The sequence below is a fragment of the Lepisosteus platostomus genome, chromosome 7 (genome assembly GCF_059453375.1).
Source record: "Lepisosteus platostomus isolate fLepPlt1 chromosome 7, fLepPlt1.hap1, whole genome shotgun sequence".
NCBI classification, from domain to species: domain Eukaryota; kingdom Metazoa; phylum Chordata; class Actinopteri; order Semionotiformes; family Lepisosteidae; genus Lepisosteus; species Lepisosteus platostomus.
The window spans coordinates 36,521,328-36,540,427 of record NC_142617.1 but is presented as its reverse complement, the minus strand read 5'-3'; the positions used below and the strand labels follow the sequence as shown (position 1 = coordinate 36,540,427).

At 37.4% G+C, this 19,100-nt stretch overlaps 1 protein-coding gene across 10 annotated transcripts in view; it reads right to left on the bottom strand.

Annotated features, from left to right (window-relative positions):
- The window catches only part of ppfia4 (PTPRF interacting protein alpha 4), a 125,124-nt gene that overhangs the window by 15,657 nt on the left and 90,367 nt on the right, over window positions 1-19,100 (bottom strand). For 8 of the 10 annotated variants that reach the window (XM_088640082.1, XM_088640081.1, XM_088640088.1 and 5 more), the window contains exons 9-19: window positions 17,144-17,227; window positions 13,892-14,023; window positions 12,961-13,023; window positions 12,600-12,691; window positions 12,171-12,312; window positions 11,175-11,401; window positions 6,670-6,901; window positions 5,925-5,960; window positions 5,346-5,485; window positions 3,548-3,702; window positions 1,798-1,879 (exon numbers count right to left, since the gene is read on the bottom strand). In XM_088640082.1, the coding sequence (XP_088496208.1) occupies window positions 1,798-1,879; window positions 3,548-3,702; window positions 5,346-5,485; window positions 5,925-5,960; window positions 6,670-6,901; window positions 11,175-11,401; window positions 12,171-12,312; window positions 12,600-12,691; window positions 12,961-13,023; window positions 13,892-14,023; window positions 17,144-17,227 (1,385 nt within the window). The remainder of the gene's footprint in view (window positions 1-1,797; window positions 1,880-3,547; window positions 3,703-5,345; window positions 5,486-5,924; window positions 5,961-6,669; window positions 6,902-11,174; window positions 11,402-12,170; window positions 12,313-12,599; window positions 12,692-12,960; window positions 13,024-13,891; window positions 14,024-17,143; window positions 17,228-19,100) is intronic. The other 2 variants (XM_088640086.1, XM_088640089.1) reach the window with 2 other exon arrangements.

Genomic DNA, 19,100 nt, shown 5'->3' with positions numbered 1-19,100 from the left:
GCTGCACTGTCTTTGACATGTTAAATTGCGACTGGCACAAAGGTGGGAGAGGGGAACGATTCTGCCTGCAGTTCCTCACTCTCCCCTGTGCGGCATTGTGAGTACTGTAGCTATGTTCTGAGACGTGCAGTACAAAACACACAATTGGAAAGTCCCGAATAGGGTAGGTAAAGAAAAAAAAATCTGACAATTCTAAATTTGATACATTTTTTTTGAAAAATTGAACAGCCGTTAATGAAGGAAGTAATTAAAAAACCAATGAGTGAATATTAATTGAAGTAATGTGAAATAAAGTTAAGGTACGGAGAAGTGACCTTACAGTATGTGGCAGGTTTTTTGTTTGCCTGTTTTGAATCCCTAGGATTCCCTATGATTGTGCTTCAGAAGGACACAGAGCATAGAAACATGCAGGAAAAAAGGACACATGAAATAGATGTGATTGAAAGAACATTTGCATATTTTGACATATATATATTAATTAAGTCAGGTCTTATTATTACAGCACAGTGGGAAGCTGAGCTTCTGCGTTCAAAGGCAATTATACAAACAGCTGGCTCAAGACAGTCTCAGCAGCCAGAAGACGAAAACGAAAATCACAAACAGTCTGGAACTGAAATGAAAAGACCAACATGAGCGAAATTAAAAACAATATAGAAAACCTAATAATGAATCCAAACAAAAAATAACAAGATGATGGCTACACTTACCTCTTTCTGTTAATCATGAGATGAAAGAGTGAGAAAAAAGCAGACACTTTTTTAATAATCAGGTTGAAAACATTTCAAAGCAAAGTACATGAGCACAGGCTGAGAGTTTCATGTAGACATTAACAAAAGGACACAAAAGTGGATCAGCAACGAAAAAAACCCCAAAACAACAGTTTTCAACCTGTGTTGGACAGCAGAAACAAATGCAAAACCTTGTAAAGCAGATTTACAAGCCCTACATCACAAAAAAGAGATTAGTCTCTTCTTGTATTCATGTATGCAGACCAGTATTTGGCAAACAAAAAACATTACTTATCATGTGCAGGAGGTACAGGAATGAATTCATGTGTACAGTTTCCAAACACTTAGGACACCAGACATTAGGACAACTGCATGAACATTTACTTTGACCAAATTATAATGTAAAACAAATGCATTCCTTAATTTTACAAAGACTAGATATGTATATATAGTCCAAAATAAATATAAACAGTGCCCCGTCAACTATTTAATTGAAATTATCCTTTATTTAAGGAGTTACCATTAGCTTCATATCTGAATCTCTAGCTTACTGCTATGTAATTGCATGCATCTTGAAAGCCTGTTATAATTGCTGCATAAAACGTCAGTTCCATTGTTTAAAAAATAAGAAGAAGACAGATTGGATTTTGTTTTATAAAAAGAGAGGATTTCACAAAGAAATATGCAGGCTTTATACCTGTGTGGGTATTAGACTGGTACAGATGTCTTTAATAAATATCTTTATTACATAAATGTCTTTAAAACTGGTTTGAACATAATAGTCAAAACAAACTTTGGTTAGATGTTAGAAGCTTGTGCCAAGACATATTATTAGTGTGAAGTAAATGAAAAATGAGTTTTAGATAGAAAATATAAATACAAATTAGTATTGAAGTATGAGGTCTAAATATCAAAGCCACTGGACACATCAATTCAGCATGTCTCTTCACAGATGAGAGGTGGTAAGGTGAAATGTGAACTAAAAAGAAAAACAGTAGAGAGGAAGGTGTGGCCAAGTATTAAACAGATTGTTGAGATTTTAAAGGAAATAAACATAAAAGGAACATACTTCTTCTTCATCCTGCGATCCCGCTCTGCCTGAGTTCCCAGTTTCCCCAGCCCCAGAGTATCGTGGATGCCCATTTCAAAATCTGAAACACAGTCCATGTTCATTCGCAACACCAAAAATCTACTCCAGCAATTCAATGGCAGAATTTGTTACTTTTCAACACATTCATTTCTCACTCATTTGATACAGCGCCCTACGGTGCTAAAAATAAGTACCCAAGCACAGCTTCACCCATAGCTCAGTGACTGTTTGGGGATTTTCATGTTTTGTGCTTGCTGTTGTATGCAAGTGTATTGCCCTTCCTTCACAAAATATCCAAGAACAGCATGCTCCGTACGAATGACTCATATTGTCCAAAGTGATGGGAATGGTCTAACATGTTCTACAATATACCATGATTCTTGAGGATTATAAAGTAGTACTGTAGCAAACCAGATCTTTTCTCCAATCTTCTTAGCTACTGGAAGAAGGGTCACAAGAGGCTTGTTGTTGGCACACAAGCTTCTAGTGTATCACTAAAGGCAACAGCAGACCTGGCTATTGCAGGTAAAAAAAAACAGTGAAACAATCATCATTATTGTGCCATAACTGGGGCAAAGTGATCCAGTACACTATTCAATATATTTTTACTACTGTATGTGAATTTCAACTTTCTATTGTCACATTTAGTCTTGCAAATTGTGACAATAGAAACTTCCTAGTTTTTCAAAATATGTATTTGTAGTATGCATTTGCTACTGTTATAAACAGTGTTCTTTAAAACCTGAAGGACTTGTATTAACTTGTTTTAAATTGTTTGTTCAAAACGTGAGCTCATAGGCATTTAAAATGCATTCTTCACTTTTAAAACTAATAACATGCTATGACGCATGTAGACTTACTCAAAATAAACAGCTAATTAATTGAGATTTCTCATTTTAAATGCAGGTGCCCCCCTGCCTCAGATTGAGAAACCATCAACATGCCTCTAAAAATACATGATAAAACATCAAAGCTGGCTTAACCATCCAATAAACTTTTAAAGGTGAGTGTTTTGCTACAGATTTGTGTACAGTACATCAAAAATATAAATGTCAAAAAGTACCAAGCCTAGCCATACTGAAATGTGTAAAAAAACCTTAAACATTTGCATGACAGATACCTGCTAGCTATAATGACCTTCAATATAATATTTTCCAGGCTGGGACTGTCATGTGATTTAGCTTGGCAAAATACAGAAATCTAACAATAATAGGAAGCAGGGAATCTTGCAGAACAAATGTCCATCCATCCATCCATTTTCTAAACACTTCATTCAAATCAGGATCAAGGAAGAGCCAAAGCCTATCCCAGCAAGCGATGGGTGCAAGGTGGGATACACCCTGGATGGGAGGCCAGTCTACCCCAAGGCAGACAAATACACATACACAGGCATGCACACACTCACACCTTGGGCCAATTTTCCCAGAATTCAATTAACCTACCAGTATGTCTTTAGACTGCAGGAGGAAATCCACACGAACACAGGGAGAACATACAAACTCCACAAAGATAGCACCCCAGGTCTGGAACCAACCCCAGGGCCCTTGGGGGCCCCTGCTCTGCAAGGCAGCAATGCTAACCACTGCTCCACCGCTGAGCACAATCAAATTCTAATTGAACCTCCCCAAAAGTTTAACATAAAGTGTTGACAGAGTTCAGGCTTAGGTTATAAGGTTAGAAAAGGTTATTCAAAAAGCAAACAATTCAAAAAGATGATTGACGGCTGTACCATGCATTGCAGTTGCCTCTTTGCCCATCTGCATGAACCGGCCCTTTTCCTTCTTGCCGAAGAGGCGCCCGATGGAGGACTTGATTCCTTTCTTCTTATTTCCCCTGTGCAGAGAGTCCTGGCTGCTGTTACTGCTGCTCGTCTGCTCCTCCGGCCTGAAACACAGCCCACGCACTCACCATGTATCCCTTCACACTGTCACAGTGCTGCGTTCTGAGGCAACAGCCTCGGTTTACGCATGTGCATCAGTTTTTATGTTTCAGAGATGAAGGCAACATCCTGCACTTTAGAGAACAATCTTCAAAGCATTTTCTAGAAAATTGTCTCCCTTTGGAAAAAGATGCTTTAAAATCCCATGTATATCATGTACTGTATACAGTAGGTGAAAACAGAAAAAAATAGTTTTTATATAGCAACATTACTTTAGCCTTACTGGCATCTTCATATTTTTATACTTTTAGCTAATCAGGAGCAGAAGGCAATATCTCTGTTTGTGGTCAAGAAAAGGGATTCTAGCATTGTGGGTCATTAGGACTGAGAAGTGGCAGCCTGGCCTTGAAGACCAAGCAGTCAGAACCTCCTACACAAAGCCAGTAAATGGGCTACAGCAAGATGCTGTTGATGGGGTGGAGGAGAGATGTGACAGTTACTGGAAAGGATTATTAACCCATATTTATGCAGGAGCAGGAAGCTAAATGAGAGCCATTAGATAGGGATTGATTACTTGTCGTTTCCAAACTGCACTAGTTCCAGGATGTTCTAAATATTTTGCACAAATTACCAAAATATATACATCACATTTTGTAAGGTGTTATTTACCCGTTCAATAACATGATTCAAAAACAAAACTTTTGTTTTGTTATTATACTGAATTACATATGTGTCAGATTGATTTTAATTTTAGTGGCATAAGTTAGTTTTGTCCAGTTCTGATTCTTCTGGGCAAGTAACATGTCTACAATGTTCTTTTTAAAGCACAAACAGAAGAGCTGGGAGAAGCTGTTAAATTGGTCCAGTTAAGACAGTAACAACATGTTTAGCTTGTAAACAGATACTTAAGAAGATTTAAATGTCTTTAAAATTGTTTTGAACATGAGAATCAAAACAAACTCTTATAGCTTTTAGATGCTTGTGCCTAGGAGCTACAGTATTTTTAGTCTGACTTAAAAAACGAGAAAGTTACCTTAAACAAAAAATATGAATAAAAAATACCATTAAATACATTAAAGGAGCTAACATTAAAGTGAAAACCTGCAGTTGTACCTGTCTGGAATTTGACAGCCCTGATGAAAAGTATTCAAAATGATCTACCAAGTGTGAAAAATGCTCTATTCACATATTACAGTATATGTTGCTACAATTTATTCTGGTAAATGATAATAGCATAGTGTTTGACTACACTTGATGTTTTTCAATTTTATACTCCGCAGTTTATTGATCAGTTGATTGTTCTGTATTGTACTTTGCTGTTGAGAAAATAGAGGAGAAACTTCATCATTTAAATAAAAGTCTTGATTTGTTTTTTTCTCAATATGGAATTCAAGGAGTGGCAAGTGTCATTGTACAGAAAAATATGACTGCTTTTGAATGGCTCACACTTCAATAAGTTAACTGTAATAATAATGAATAATGTAACGAGAGAAAAAAACTCTTACTGAATGAAGCTTACAAGCTAATAGAGACTGCAATTGCAGTGACAACATGTGCAGCTGTGTTTGCCTGTTGTGTTTGGAAGTGAATATGGAAATGAAATGCAAATGATGGCGACAGATCTGCAGGAGCAGATACACCCATTTACCCTCTGCCATCCTCCACACTGCCAGACAGCAGGGCGTGTCCGATGTGCTCCAGCCTCAGACTGCGTGGAGAGGAGGGCGGTGAAGTCTCACACTTGATGGTGGTCTTGTCTTCCCGGGACTCATCCCTCGAAACTGGAGACTGAGAGTAAAGCACCTCATTTTAAACCTGAACTATGGGCAAAGCAGCACCTTTGAGATCCTCAGACATTGCCTTAATAACAAGACAACATGACACAAAGGAATTGTGCAGGAGGCCCATCTCCTGCAGCAAAGACAACATTACCATAGTCCACCTTGTCTACAACTGGGTCAAATACAATTACACACTAGAGGTATTGTAAGAGGTTCTGTTATTGAACTGCCTTCAGTAAGTGCACTACAGTAAAACTTCTCCCCCGGCGTGCTGAGAACCTGTAAAACTCAAAGTGTTTTCAGCGAAAGCACCCTTTTTAGAGTTTTCAGTGTAATGAGGTTGTACCAAATTAGATATCAGTGATTTTGCCATGAGTAGCAGATTTTCATGTACCAGTATATTTACATCTTCGTATTTTAAAGTAAAAAAAATCAGTAGCACTTACGAGCACTTTTCTGCGATGTTTCCGTAAATCGCTAGGCTGATAGCATTTAAGAAAAAAAGCAGAGATAGGCACAGACAAAATTAAACATCTGGCTGATGTTTACTTAAAGCTTCATGGACAGTCACATTGTCCTTAGCTAAACCTGTTTTAATTACAACATTTCTATTGGTACTTTAACATTGTAGCATACATTCTCTGATATGACAAAATGTCATTTTGTCCTGGAGTACTCCATTCCTGGAGTACAAAAATGATTTATAGATATCCATCCATCCAAATTCTAACTGCTTTATCCAGTTAAAGTCATGGGGGAGCCGGAACTATGCCAGCAAGCAACGGGCCAGGGACATACCCTGGATTCCAACTTATCACAGGTACACACAGACATAGACATTGACATAGACACACAGGCTCACACCAGGGTCAGTTCTCCCAGGAGCCATTTAACCTGCCAGTACCATATATCTTTGGCCTGTGGGAGAAAAATGGAGTGCCGGGAGAAAACCCAAGCAAACATGGGGAGAACATACTGTACAGTACAAATTTGACACAGATACTGAAGCACCTCAGAAACTGAGCCCAGTGCCCCAACACAGGATGCTCACCACAGCACTACAATACCACCCCAACTTATAGATATAAAAGTGAGAAAAATGAATATTTCCCATATTTTTTAACCAATTCGGCAGGGCATATCAGGGGTTCCACTCTGCTGGTGGGGGTTGAATTGAACTGTTGGTCTTACCAGTGTCATGATGCCCAGCTCATGGGCAGCAGTGCGAGAGGACAGTTTGGGGGTGGATCGCCCGCTGACAGGAGGCGAGGAGCTGGCAAGGGACAGAGCAGTGACGGAGGTGGGAATGGAGGACCGCGGGCGCAGGGGGGGCATGTTGAGCCCGTCCATGCTGCTGCTGGTCACCCTGCTCTCAATCTCCTCCGCGCGCAGTTCGGCGGACTCTTTCTCCTCCTGGATCATCCTGCCAACAGCAGCACACACAGCACGTCTGAGCCCTCACTACCACACTGCGCAGCACAGCTGCTGTACTAATATCTGCCACTGGCTGTTGAACAGTACTAAATATAAACCTATAGTAAAATGGCATTTTTTACAAATTAATCATATGGAAGTCTAGCTGAGAACAGCAAGACAGCCAGAAAATGAGTATTACAATCTGCTGCTCACACCCAGGATATTAATGGTTGTAATTTCCGAGGACATAGTTAGTGCCAGGCAATCCTGTTGATGAATGGCCCTTAACGACTGACACCACCTTCCTTGGCTGACACAGTAAACAAGTAAACGTTTATTCCATGATGAAAGGAAAAGAAAAGAAACACACCATTTCAACTGTGGAGCCTTCTTCAAGTGTGAAGACTTCTAAAGGTTCCTTGACACCAGAAGGCTTCACAGCCAAAACATTGTGTCTCTTTTCCTTTCAGCATGGAATAAGCATTTGTCTTTTCCTTCGCTGTTGATGCAGCTGTGTACTTGAACTTCTTTGACACAATCTTATACTAATATTGTAAGTTTGCTCACGTGCAAAAGGTCTGTACTGTCTGCTGCTGGAGTTATTTACCAACACTCACCTTGTATTTGAAACCGCTGTGAAAAACTTTAAAGAACGTGTGATTCCCATACAAGTCTTTTTCTTAACAACAGAAATCAAACAAGGGCAAAGTATTCAAATAGATTGAAACATATTGTACTTTTTTTTATTCTGTCTACTGTGTTTGTGGACAGTGAGCGAGAAAAAGAGAAAGTATCTAAACACAATATAGAAAAAAAGCTTCTAACAAAGAAGAGTTTCCAGTCTGCATGAAACACATATTTGCTTTGTCTTCATAAAGACACCAAAGCAATTCTGAACAAGGTACCTCCTATCATAGAGGGAACTGTGGGATCAGTTTCTGAAGTGAAGTCTTCTACTTGAAATCTCTTGCATACCACATACCATACAAGAGCACAGTGAGTGTTTAATTTAAAAAAGGAAGCTAGAAGGACTCAAAAGAATAATTGGTAAGCAAGGGCAATAATTTCTAAAAGGTAATCAGTGTGAGGGCTTGCTTCCATGTTTACAATGTGAAAACAGCTGCTCAAATTAATTGAATTCATGTATTTTTTTTCTTAGATCTATATATGCGTATTTATAAAGAATGTGTATAGTCTCATGTGTATAGAATGCGTGTTGTCTCAATGCTGCAATCATAAGGCAGTCGCTTTTTGTTTTTTGTTTGTGGAAAGATTCAAGATAAAAGCCATCATACAGTATATGATGAAAATGAAGATAATTACAGTACTCTGGCCAACGTTGTGCATGCATTAAACACATGCAGACAAGATATGTACAAAGCATGTTTGCATTGCATACAGGGAAGAAAATGGTTAAATACTGTATATTGTTGAATGCACTGTGCCCTTATCAGACGGAACAGCTAGTGGGCAATTTTGCTATGTATGTCAGCATTTAGAGCTTAATTAATGCCTGTTCCATGAGTTCTTATCACGGTCCGATTAACTGCATTTAATGAAAGCTACTGTGTTCCACTGTTTCATAATAATTAAAATGACAACATAAAAACTAATTTCGTTCCTCTAACACTAAAATTCCCCCACGGAGAATACAGACACAATAGCTGTTTTTTTTTTGCCTCTTCCAAAGGCTATTTTAACTTCATGTCCCAAAAATGTCTTCTAGGCCTCTGTGTTCAGCTTTCCTGAAAGACTGAGGTGATCAGTCTTGATTTACTTCATATTATCAGTTACAGAACCTGCCTATGCTGATTCATTAAAAAAAACTGAATCAGAACTGACTGAAATGGAATCATATTGGATACATACAGTATCTTATTGGATAATTATTTTATAATACTATTTTTTTTCTAGAACAGTCTTCTTATTTTATTACTTAGTTGTTTTGTCTTCATTTGTCAACTCCTAATCAGTGTAAAAGACCCATGTTCAATCAAAGAAGATGGAAGAAAAAATATTAATTTCTTGTTCTACAAATATCAGTGGCATAAATTACTTAATGTGACATAGCAATCAATTTATTACAAGCATACAAAACCATTTATAACTTGTTTTTTCTTTTGATATATTTGGAAGAAGAAAACCACTGAAAGGCTAATGAGACAAGGACAATAAATTCTGTATTTTGTAGTTAAAACAGACTTCTATATAGTGGGAATAAATAATCCCATAGGCTAAATAATCTTATGGATTTCAGATTAAATAAATTGATTTAATTTACAGTTTCAGCCTAGATTTTTTAAATAAAATGACACTGGGCGTTTCACAAACTATAAGAAATAATTTGGCAGTGAATTGTACATTTTAATAGCGTACAAGGCATTGATGCAAAATTAAATTAAATTTTGTAAACCACAATTCACTGATTTAAAAAAAATATATATCTCATTTTAACAAGAAACAAAAATGCATGAAGATTGACATTTTCATTCTCATTCTTGTCAAAAAGTAAATGATATTTAAGTTCACATTTCTTCATATAACAGCGCATCACACTTATATATTTTGCCATCCAGGGAATTATCCTCCAGTCTGTAGATTGACAACCTTGAGGGACAGTGGGTATTTTAATGTTTTAAAATCTTGTTACGATATACATTGTCACATCTTCTTACAATATGCACTGTGACTAACATGGCATTTATGCTTTAAATGCAAACGTGCCTTAAGAAACACGTGCTTAGGAAAATGTGGGTCAAAGCTGACATCTCCAATAGAGAACAATTAACAAACCTATAGCAAAAAATACCAATACCAGCACAATACCAAGCAAAAAAAAAATCTATTAGTCTTCACAGTATGCTGTTCCAAGCATTGTGTCACAATTTCTTTATAATATGAATATCAACCTAATAAAGTGCAGGTTGTAGAAGCTGTACAGGTAGATGTGACAGTTTTTGACAGCAGTTTTAACAACTGAACATCTTTTTCATTTTGGTGTTAAGGTGTCTAAGTGGTTACTACTACTGTGTAGGGTCTGACTCTGATTATAGGCCAGGGTTCTTTTTTTTCTGGACAGTTATTAAACTCCCTATTATATTATTACTGTCTTCACATTTGTGTATTTGGTGAATTGACAGTATGTCTTTTTAATCCATCACCAATGCAAGGCCAGGAAAGGATAGTTACAAATTCAGATAACACTAAAACAGTTAATACTTGTTTTCTGTTGAAATTATTCATGTGTACTGAATATAAAAATCATTACTATGAACTGCTGGCCGGTATCAGTTCCTACTGTATATTCAACTGTTCATGTTAGATGATCACTTGCATTTTAAAATTTTATGAATTTTAGGACACAGAGATTTTGACTTGTAATTACAGGGCGTGTGTCTTGGGGGCAGAGAAACCCACACTTCCAGTCTCTATTTTCATTAAGGACCAAGGTCATTGCCTACTATACTGAGCTGTATAAAGTGTAATAAGAGGATTTGTCATTGATGCTGTACAGCAGAAGGCAATATGATAAGTCTCTTGACACCATCACCAAGATTGTTTTCAATGGTGCTTGTGTATAAAATGTGCAATTAATCTGTAAATCTGGAGCATCCTCTACTGTGAGACACAATTTCTTCAAAATAATTATTTCACCATTTTATTTCCTGGCTGTATATAACTGTAGTCTATTTTCCTTCAGATTTTGTTTCAAAATTAATGTTGCACATTGAACATTGTACTGTGTATTTATACAATTTCTAAAGCTACAGAACACTGGACCACAGAATATTGTTGAATGAATGTTGAAGCTGTACGTGTCAGAATTCTACCACAGCAAAACAATTGATATTTTGAATGACATAATCCATTGCAATCTTCCCTCTAAAGACCAAGTCTTACTACAAAACAAAGCAATTATGAACAAAATAATTTAGGCGCTTGTGTGTATGCAACATAAGGCACTGCCGTTTCTTTATTTTTTTACAGATGCTGCACATTGGTGGTGGGATGGAGGGGAGTCCCCATTATCTGTAAAGCCCTCTGAGTGGAGAGTCCAGAAAAGCGCTATATACTGTAAGTGTAAGCAATTATTATTAATTATTATAAAAGCTATTTGTGAATCAGTATTTTTAATTTAATGAAGACTCTCTCTCCAATGTCTTGTTTAATTGTTATTTTTTTGTAGGAATCCCAGTCCTACAAAAACTGCAATGGATATGGAAGAACGTTTCTCCTTGTAGTCATCCATGTAGTCAAGTAACCATCCCCCACTTGCTAACCTGATCTCTTCATTGATGGCATCCAACTGCTCCTGCAACATCAATGCCAATGTCTGGGCGTCTGAGTGCCCACTTGGTGAAAGCAGGTCAGCTGAGCTGAAGATTGTCTCATGGTCATCATCATCAATGTCAGAGAGCTCGGGGTCGCTCTCTACCAGGTGGGCAACGCTGGCTCGGACACTGGGAGGCTGGGACCGTTCCCAGTCCTGGTCAATCACAGGGAGAATCTACAAAGCACAGCATAGCTCTTAGCAAAACAACAACTGTGGGAAATACAGAAGGCAGAGGCCCAGAAAAGTACAGCAAAATATCACTAACACAAACATTTTGGTTTATACTAAAATGAAAAGCATATATCTGAAACCTAGAACAACAGTAGGTTTTATACAAATTTGTCTTAAGAAATTAAAACTTTAGTTTTCTACTGTTCCATGCCAGTAATTTCATGTTAACGATCCACTCCTTATAAAGTGCAGAAAACAAATCTCTACATTTCTCTGTGCCATGTGGTGTTTTATATTTTCTTACTTTTAATTAAAATAAGTCTAACTTGAACATCATTTGAAGCTTTAATCCATAATTATCCATAATACGTTTTAAAAACTTACATTTCAGAATCCAAATGGAAGCCAAAATTAAAACAAAAAGATGTTAAATATGCAGTTGAGGAAAAAGTAAAATGAGAAAGCATAGTAATAAAATACACGACTCAGTTTTGTCATGTCAAAGAACTTTACTAACCACTTTTATTTACATACCCTTACAAGTACAATTCTTTTTGAAATATTTCAGCATCCAAATCATCTGACATTTTGCTCCATGCTGTTATTTTCAGTCACACATTTTGGTCATACACAAGCCCATTGCTCAAGATAACTGCTCTTGCACATTTATTTTTACAGTCATTTTACTGTACATCAGCATTCTTTTGGAGATTACTACAAAACCTGAATCGATTTTGCTTCATTTTTGTGTCTTTTCACCATATGTTCGCACCTTTGTGGGCTCGTCTCTCAGTGCTGCCAGTCGGCCCTTCTGCGCTCTCCGAATTACTGCTGTGGTGCCAAAGTGCTCAGCCTGGGCATCCACCACCGACCCAATGGAGAAGCGCAGGTCTGTGGCACTACCCACCTGAGACCTGAGCACAGGGCAGAAGCAGACGTATTATCATTTCCAATAGTCACCAGGCAATAGGAGACCGCTTATGAGGAAAACGGATACTGCATTTCTGAGTGTTGCTGCTCTAATTGAACATGATGGAAGCCTTATGAAGAAAAAAAAAACTATAGAGTTACTAAGAAGGCATTGAATGAAAACCGACAATACACATCAGGAAAGGCTTCTTGAATGACTGGAAGTTTAGCAATATAATCTTCGGCACTGTGTGGTTTCCCACACAGGACGGACACGGAGAGCTGTATTTACCGTGGATGTGTGCCATCTCCAAAAGCGCCACTTCTCCTTTTCAGATGTTCAACTTCAGCCCTTAATTTTTCCATTTCATTTACTAGCCGTTCCTAAAACATTAAGTTAAAAAGATATGGAACTCCTAATGGAATACTGCTGTACATACTGCTATATACTGTACATAATGCTGCATAAACTGAATCTAACATATATTTTTCATTATTTTTATTTTGTCATCCTTTATACAGTATTTCTATAAGGTTACAAGAAACCACTTTATTATTTTTTTACATAAAATACAACATTAGATTATTTTGTACATACTGTATGTTAGTTTTAAATTTAGCGTGTAAAAAACAAGTTTTCAGAGATACCGTACCTTTGTGTGATGATACTCTTCGAGTTGCTTTTGGGTATTTTCCAAATCTTGAATAAGAGTGTTCTACAAAAAAAGAAGCTAAATAAAAGTAATACAGGAATGATAAGACATCCTAGGGGCTTAACTGATTAACTCCAGCGTGCACTGGGGGCTAGGGCCTATTCTCTCAGTCACTGATGGTATGGGTGGAAACTGGACACACAGTCAAGCTCTGAAGGGAAAAAAGGAACATGGTTTAACTGGAAAATTCCAAATACTAAACCTCATACAAAAAAAAAACATTTATAAAAAGACAAACCGAAGCTGAAACAATGCTAAAGATCTAAGTAGCAGAGCTGACAGCTTTGTGCAACTCCAGGTTCTTCCTTGCAGCAGTCTTTGAGAGATCTGTGAGGTTTCCTGCAATATCATCCATTGACAGAGAGCATCTTATTACTTATGAAGGTCATGATAACACAGAGACAATCTCAGGGGTGACTGGCACAAAGAGGGACAACACAGTGGATGTGACTCCAGTCCATTGCAAGGCACAATCCCAGGGACAGTTTAGCATCCCTTTTACAATTAACCTAGTTAGCGTGTCTTAAGAAGGTGGGATTCAATCTTTGAGGTGGATCTGAAACTGTTCATTGATTTAGTACACAAACAAAATCCACAAAGGCATGGAGAGAATTAGCAAACTCCACACAGAAGGTGCCCCAGTCTGAAACCTAGGACCCAGAAGTGATGAGGCAGCAGTCACTGTGATGTCCTTTTAAGACCACTTCAACACAATGGTAAATTAGCAGACAACAGAGACCCAACAACCGAATATCTCCTAGAATATTACTACCTCTTGCTAAAATGGAGATAAAGTCCAAATACTGTTAAAACTGTGAATACTGTAAATACTGTTGAAGAAGAAAACACCTGAATCGTCTCATGTTCTCACCTTGTCCTCGAGAGCAGCCATTCGTTCTTTGAGGTGGAGCTGCAGCCGTTCGTTGGATTCTGTCAGGAGGCGGTCAACGGTGTCTGAAAGACGTTTGTTGTGTTCTTCGTTCATTTTTTCTCTCTGCCTGGCCTGCCGCAGTGAAATACTAAGTGAGAAAGAAGCTGGTCGAACCTTGTGCGTGACCTCTAGCATATCCTCCGACACACAACTGGTAATGAAGAGAAACTGACAGCTGTGAAAATGACCTTACTTACTGGAATTCAATGTTTTAACGTCTTTTTGATATATATAAAAAAAGAATTGTGCTTCATTCAAGGCAAAACATTAAAGCACAGACTGAGCGGACACACTGATCTTTAGCGCTGATCTGTTGCCAGGTCAGTACTGTATCAAATGGCTTCGTGTAGCCTTGTCAGAACTAAAGGCCACACATCTGAAATAAATCCCTCAATGCTATGCACACCAATATTGGGAAGACTTCAAAAACTCTGAATCAGTAACAAAAACTTGAATTGTATTTTACTTTACTGGGTATTTGTTTAGTTCTTTTCAATATGGACATATACTGTACATTTGGAACAGAATAATTTGACAATGTGAAGTTTGTTCAAATCAAACAACTCAAGTATTGTGTTATAACTTAAATATTCACATATTGAATTATGAGAAAGCCTCCAGCAACTGTTCATAAGCAGAATAACCAGCAGGTGGCACAGTACATCACAAAGAGGTACTCACAGTTCAGACATGTCTAATACTGTACTGAGCAATAAGGCTGCAGCATTGAAGCATTCTCTGCTACTAGTACAGCAATGTAGCCAAAAGTACCAAACACAATAACAAAACTATAGTCAAGAATGACAGCTGTAGTTTGGATCAACTTACTAATATTCAATTATAAAAAGTAAGTTTAGCATGCTAAGCATATAGCACATGAATACTGAAATTTGCAGAGGTTCATGCATTATGCATTCATAGTCATATAAATATAATTTGATTAATGACATATGAATTCTGTTTAATGATTAATTGAATGAGACAGTTTGATTAAAATTGCATGAAGTCATGTAAAAAAACTCTTACACAGAATTGAAGCGAAAATGGTTCCTACACTGAAAATGATCGTACCTGTGAATGCCTCTAATGACACTGGTATAATGGAATAATGACTGAGGAATGAGAAAATATTGTATGCATATGTTACAGTATAAGCCTGTTTTTTAGGACAATAGGTCTAAATTTCTGTAGTGCTGGACAAGACTTGAACAGGCCTATGATGCACTTCAATCTACAGTATACCGTTTGTAGATGAAAATGAACTGATTAAATTTACATTTAGAGGTCTTCAAGCATTTTCAGAGGTTACACTGCAGCACACTAACTCAACAAAAGCAAATGCTTTCAAGTAAACATAATTATCTGTTCTCTGTGAGGGAAATTAGGAACGCATGAATTATTCAGAGCCTAAATATAACAGCCAATTGGGTTGAAAGAGAGAATTGAGGTTACTGTTGGGAATGTGTTGAAATTCCAGGTACTTCAGGCTTCAGGAAAGTGGAGGAGACACTGCAATAGAAGAGCTTGACTTTTCAGATCAGAACAGGCAACAGAAAGACAACCTGTAACAACTGACAGATACAAGACCTCCTGGTATTCAGTACATTACTTTGTTCTGCTACAGCTCAGTCACAGATCTTTAGAGCATATGAAAGGACTCCCAGGGTCCACTTTCATAACACTGCACAAAATACAGATGTCAAGAATGAGACCTAGTGCACTTGATGGAGCTGACCAGGCAATCCACAGCACTGCTTAATTTAGCAGTAAATAAGATAATCATGCTATCCACCAGCTAGTACCATTATCAGTATCCTCAGTGCTCACACTAACCAAACCTGCTGCAGACTGACTCATCCTTTCTGTGCTACATTGCCCAAATATTTCCGCTTATTTATGTTGTAATATTAAACACCTACATCTTCATTTACTCACAACAGCAATCAGAACGGAACTCACAACAGCAATCATCTAAACACTGGGTCTAAGCCAGGAAACCACAGCTGTATTTTAGACTCCCCGGCTGGAATTGAGTACATTACTTTTCATTGTGAAATATCTATAGACAGGGGGAAGTGTTTTTAGGTTTGTATTCACATATCCGGTTAGTAACATCTAACAAAAATGTAAGCTTCTGGATTTTAAGGTAGCAATTCTAATCAGGCTTCACAAGAGAAGCTCTTAAATGTGTCTATATGAGTATATAATAATGAAAGTATTGAATCCTGTAGTCATTAAACACTGATCTAATTTATTTACAATTAAAAAAAACTTCAGTCAACATATTTTTTTCCAGTTAAATTGTAATTATTTTAGATTAATACAATCAGTCTGGGTTTCCTTAGGACATGATATTTTCATTCACAGGTCAATTACTATTTTCACAAAGTCTGAAAACACAAAAAAAGCGATTTACACATGACCTCTGAAACTAGACAACCAATTTTACCCAAACTGTAAGTAAATGTTGACATGGCATTCATAATTGTTTACTTAGCATTATAAATGCATTCAATGGGACAGGATGTGACCTAGTGTGGATACTGTGTGATCAAGGACAGTCTAATAAGTGCCTGATGAAAATATAGTATACAGAAGTATACTATGTATCCTTGCCGAAGGATATCGAAGGATATAGAAGTATCTGTGTATCCCTACATTCAAAGTGTGGGAGAAGCTTGGTGTTGTTAGGGGCCATCCAAATATTATACTGTATAATAAGCTCAATATACTGCACATCGAAGTTAGCCTGCTGATTATGTACAGTACATGTACAGTATGTTTGTATTTTGGCGCATGGATGGTGTTTTGTCATGTTATAAATGGTACAATTCTGCACTTAATGTTTCATTAAAGAAAAAAAAATAGTCCTGAGTTCCCACATGCTTCTGCTTTTTATCCTGCTATGAAGCTGTTGATGCTCTTGGTCAATGGTTGCTATGTGTATGTTCCAAACTAAAGATCCATACATGATACATGGTATATGGAATGATTAGATACAATCAAACGCAGCTCAGTTCAGGCTAATTCAATCATTTAAAGTTGGCTAAAAACTTTTTTGTTTGATGATATATTATTTGGATGGCCCCTTACCGCGCCTGCTGGGCCCAGTATTGGCTTTGGAGAGGCACACACATTGGGAGAGTGCTGACTAAAGCTCCCCTCAGGATTTCTGTCTGAGAACCCACTCACTCTGGCAAGCTCCTGGTTCTTCTCCTCCAGCTGGGACTCCAGCTGCCTCAAGCGCTCTTCAATATTGCCGTGTCGCTCTTCCGCCTGGAGGGAAAGGAAAACATTAGCGTCGGGAACTGAAAGACAGAAAACAGACACAGAAAACACAATTTCATGTGTTCCTGAACCTCTTCAGAGGTGGTTTGCCACCACCAACGACTAATAGGTTTTCCACACCGATACTCTTTTCTGCCACACTAGGGAGAACAGCCCAGTGCCTTGGTAGAAGCAGTACAAGCTGGACCAAACGCAAATGGAAAAGCCTCTCTCTTCCCAGAATTCCTGGAGTCATATGATAATGACTCCAGTACTTCACTGTAGATGTTAACTATATTTGAAAAGATTAAACTTATTTGTGAAATGGTCGATACATGTTTAATACATAAAAAATGGTTAAAGTCCAGCAAGAGGACCCAATTCACTGTTAAATAATGCTGTATTTTTGTTCCAAAAATCTCCTAACCAAAATAATTTGTGCATGATGTTTTTGGTGAATATTCAAATGAAAAACAACATGATATGCATTCCCTCCTGTTTTGAAGCGGCGTGTCTCCGTTGTGTATTATGGCATAAAAAGGCACTAGAACATACTGCATGAGCAGAATACAGATATAGTGCAAGGATAGAAATAACTGTATCCTTTTATTTGTAGGGTATTCATACTTTAATTTTGTATTCTTTTTTAAACAGCTTCACTGCTAACTATGTATAAACTGTGTGACCATGTGGAAGACATTTTCCTCTAGAACAGGACTCCCAGCAGTACTGCCTTATTTGAAACTGTGGCATTTGTGAGATCAGTCAATACTCAGGTTCAGCTTGAAAACTAGAGAACACATGAACTTAGCAAACAAGCCAATCAAGTTTGAACAAGTTTGGAGACAGTGTGTACTATAAAAGATGTAAATCTGTACTGTGTACTGGACTAGCATGTATTCCAAATAATCTAAGTGCAAAACATTTAGCAAAAAAGATCTAAAAGGGCTCAAGTCAGATACTAATTAATACTTACAGAAACAACACTTCTCTTATTAAAACAACATTCCAGTTGTATTCTTTTCTGTTGTTTTCATTATATTCATCTCTATAAATTCACAACTCGTCATTGCAAAATGTAGATATTTCTATGCACGGTAAGGTTAATTATATAATTATGGATTGTAACAAAGTGCTGCCAGAGACTGGAATAGGAAGACCCATTCTGTCTAGTGGTAGGAGAGGTATCATCTGAAAACACATCACTTTCATATCCCTCCCACACAGAAGATGCTCTATAAAATTTGACTAAACAGGGGCAGCATGAAAGGATGACATTACACTTTGTCTTTAGATTGTACACAAACAAAACTTTAGAACCTTAAAACAGGTTACAAATGAGAGGAGTGTTAGTTGATCTAATTGATCTGAGGAACCCATCCATCCATTTCTTGAAAGAAGCCAAGGGTATCAGCAAGTATATGAGTTTCGGCAACATGGCTGGATAGCACGATACTTATTCCCAACACTTAGCGTAAGAAGGTTTTAAATGCTCTTTGCTTTAAGTAGTTGCTAGTAGCTGTCAGTTGTGTCCTCTGGTTTGTGTTTTACTGTTGATTGAATGAAGAGACCCACTGGGTTGTCTGTCAGTGCCTTTGAAGATCTGTAATCTTCTTGGCTTCTTTGATCCAGAGAATGTATCTGATTGCTCATTTTTAGTATTGTTTTTACTTAGAGGTGAGTTATCCAATTTAAACATAAGATTTGTTGATCTAAACAGTACACATTTTAATCTGTTAAAAATGTAAGGCTTTGCTGAAATAAATTCAAATTTACAACTACCTTTGATATTAGCTTAGTATTTCAGTTAAATCACCCAGTTTTGATCACCAGTATATAAACTGGATACTTATATAAACGGACTTTATATATAAATAAAGGC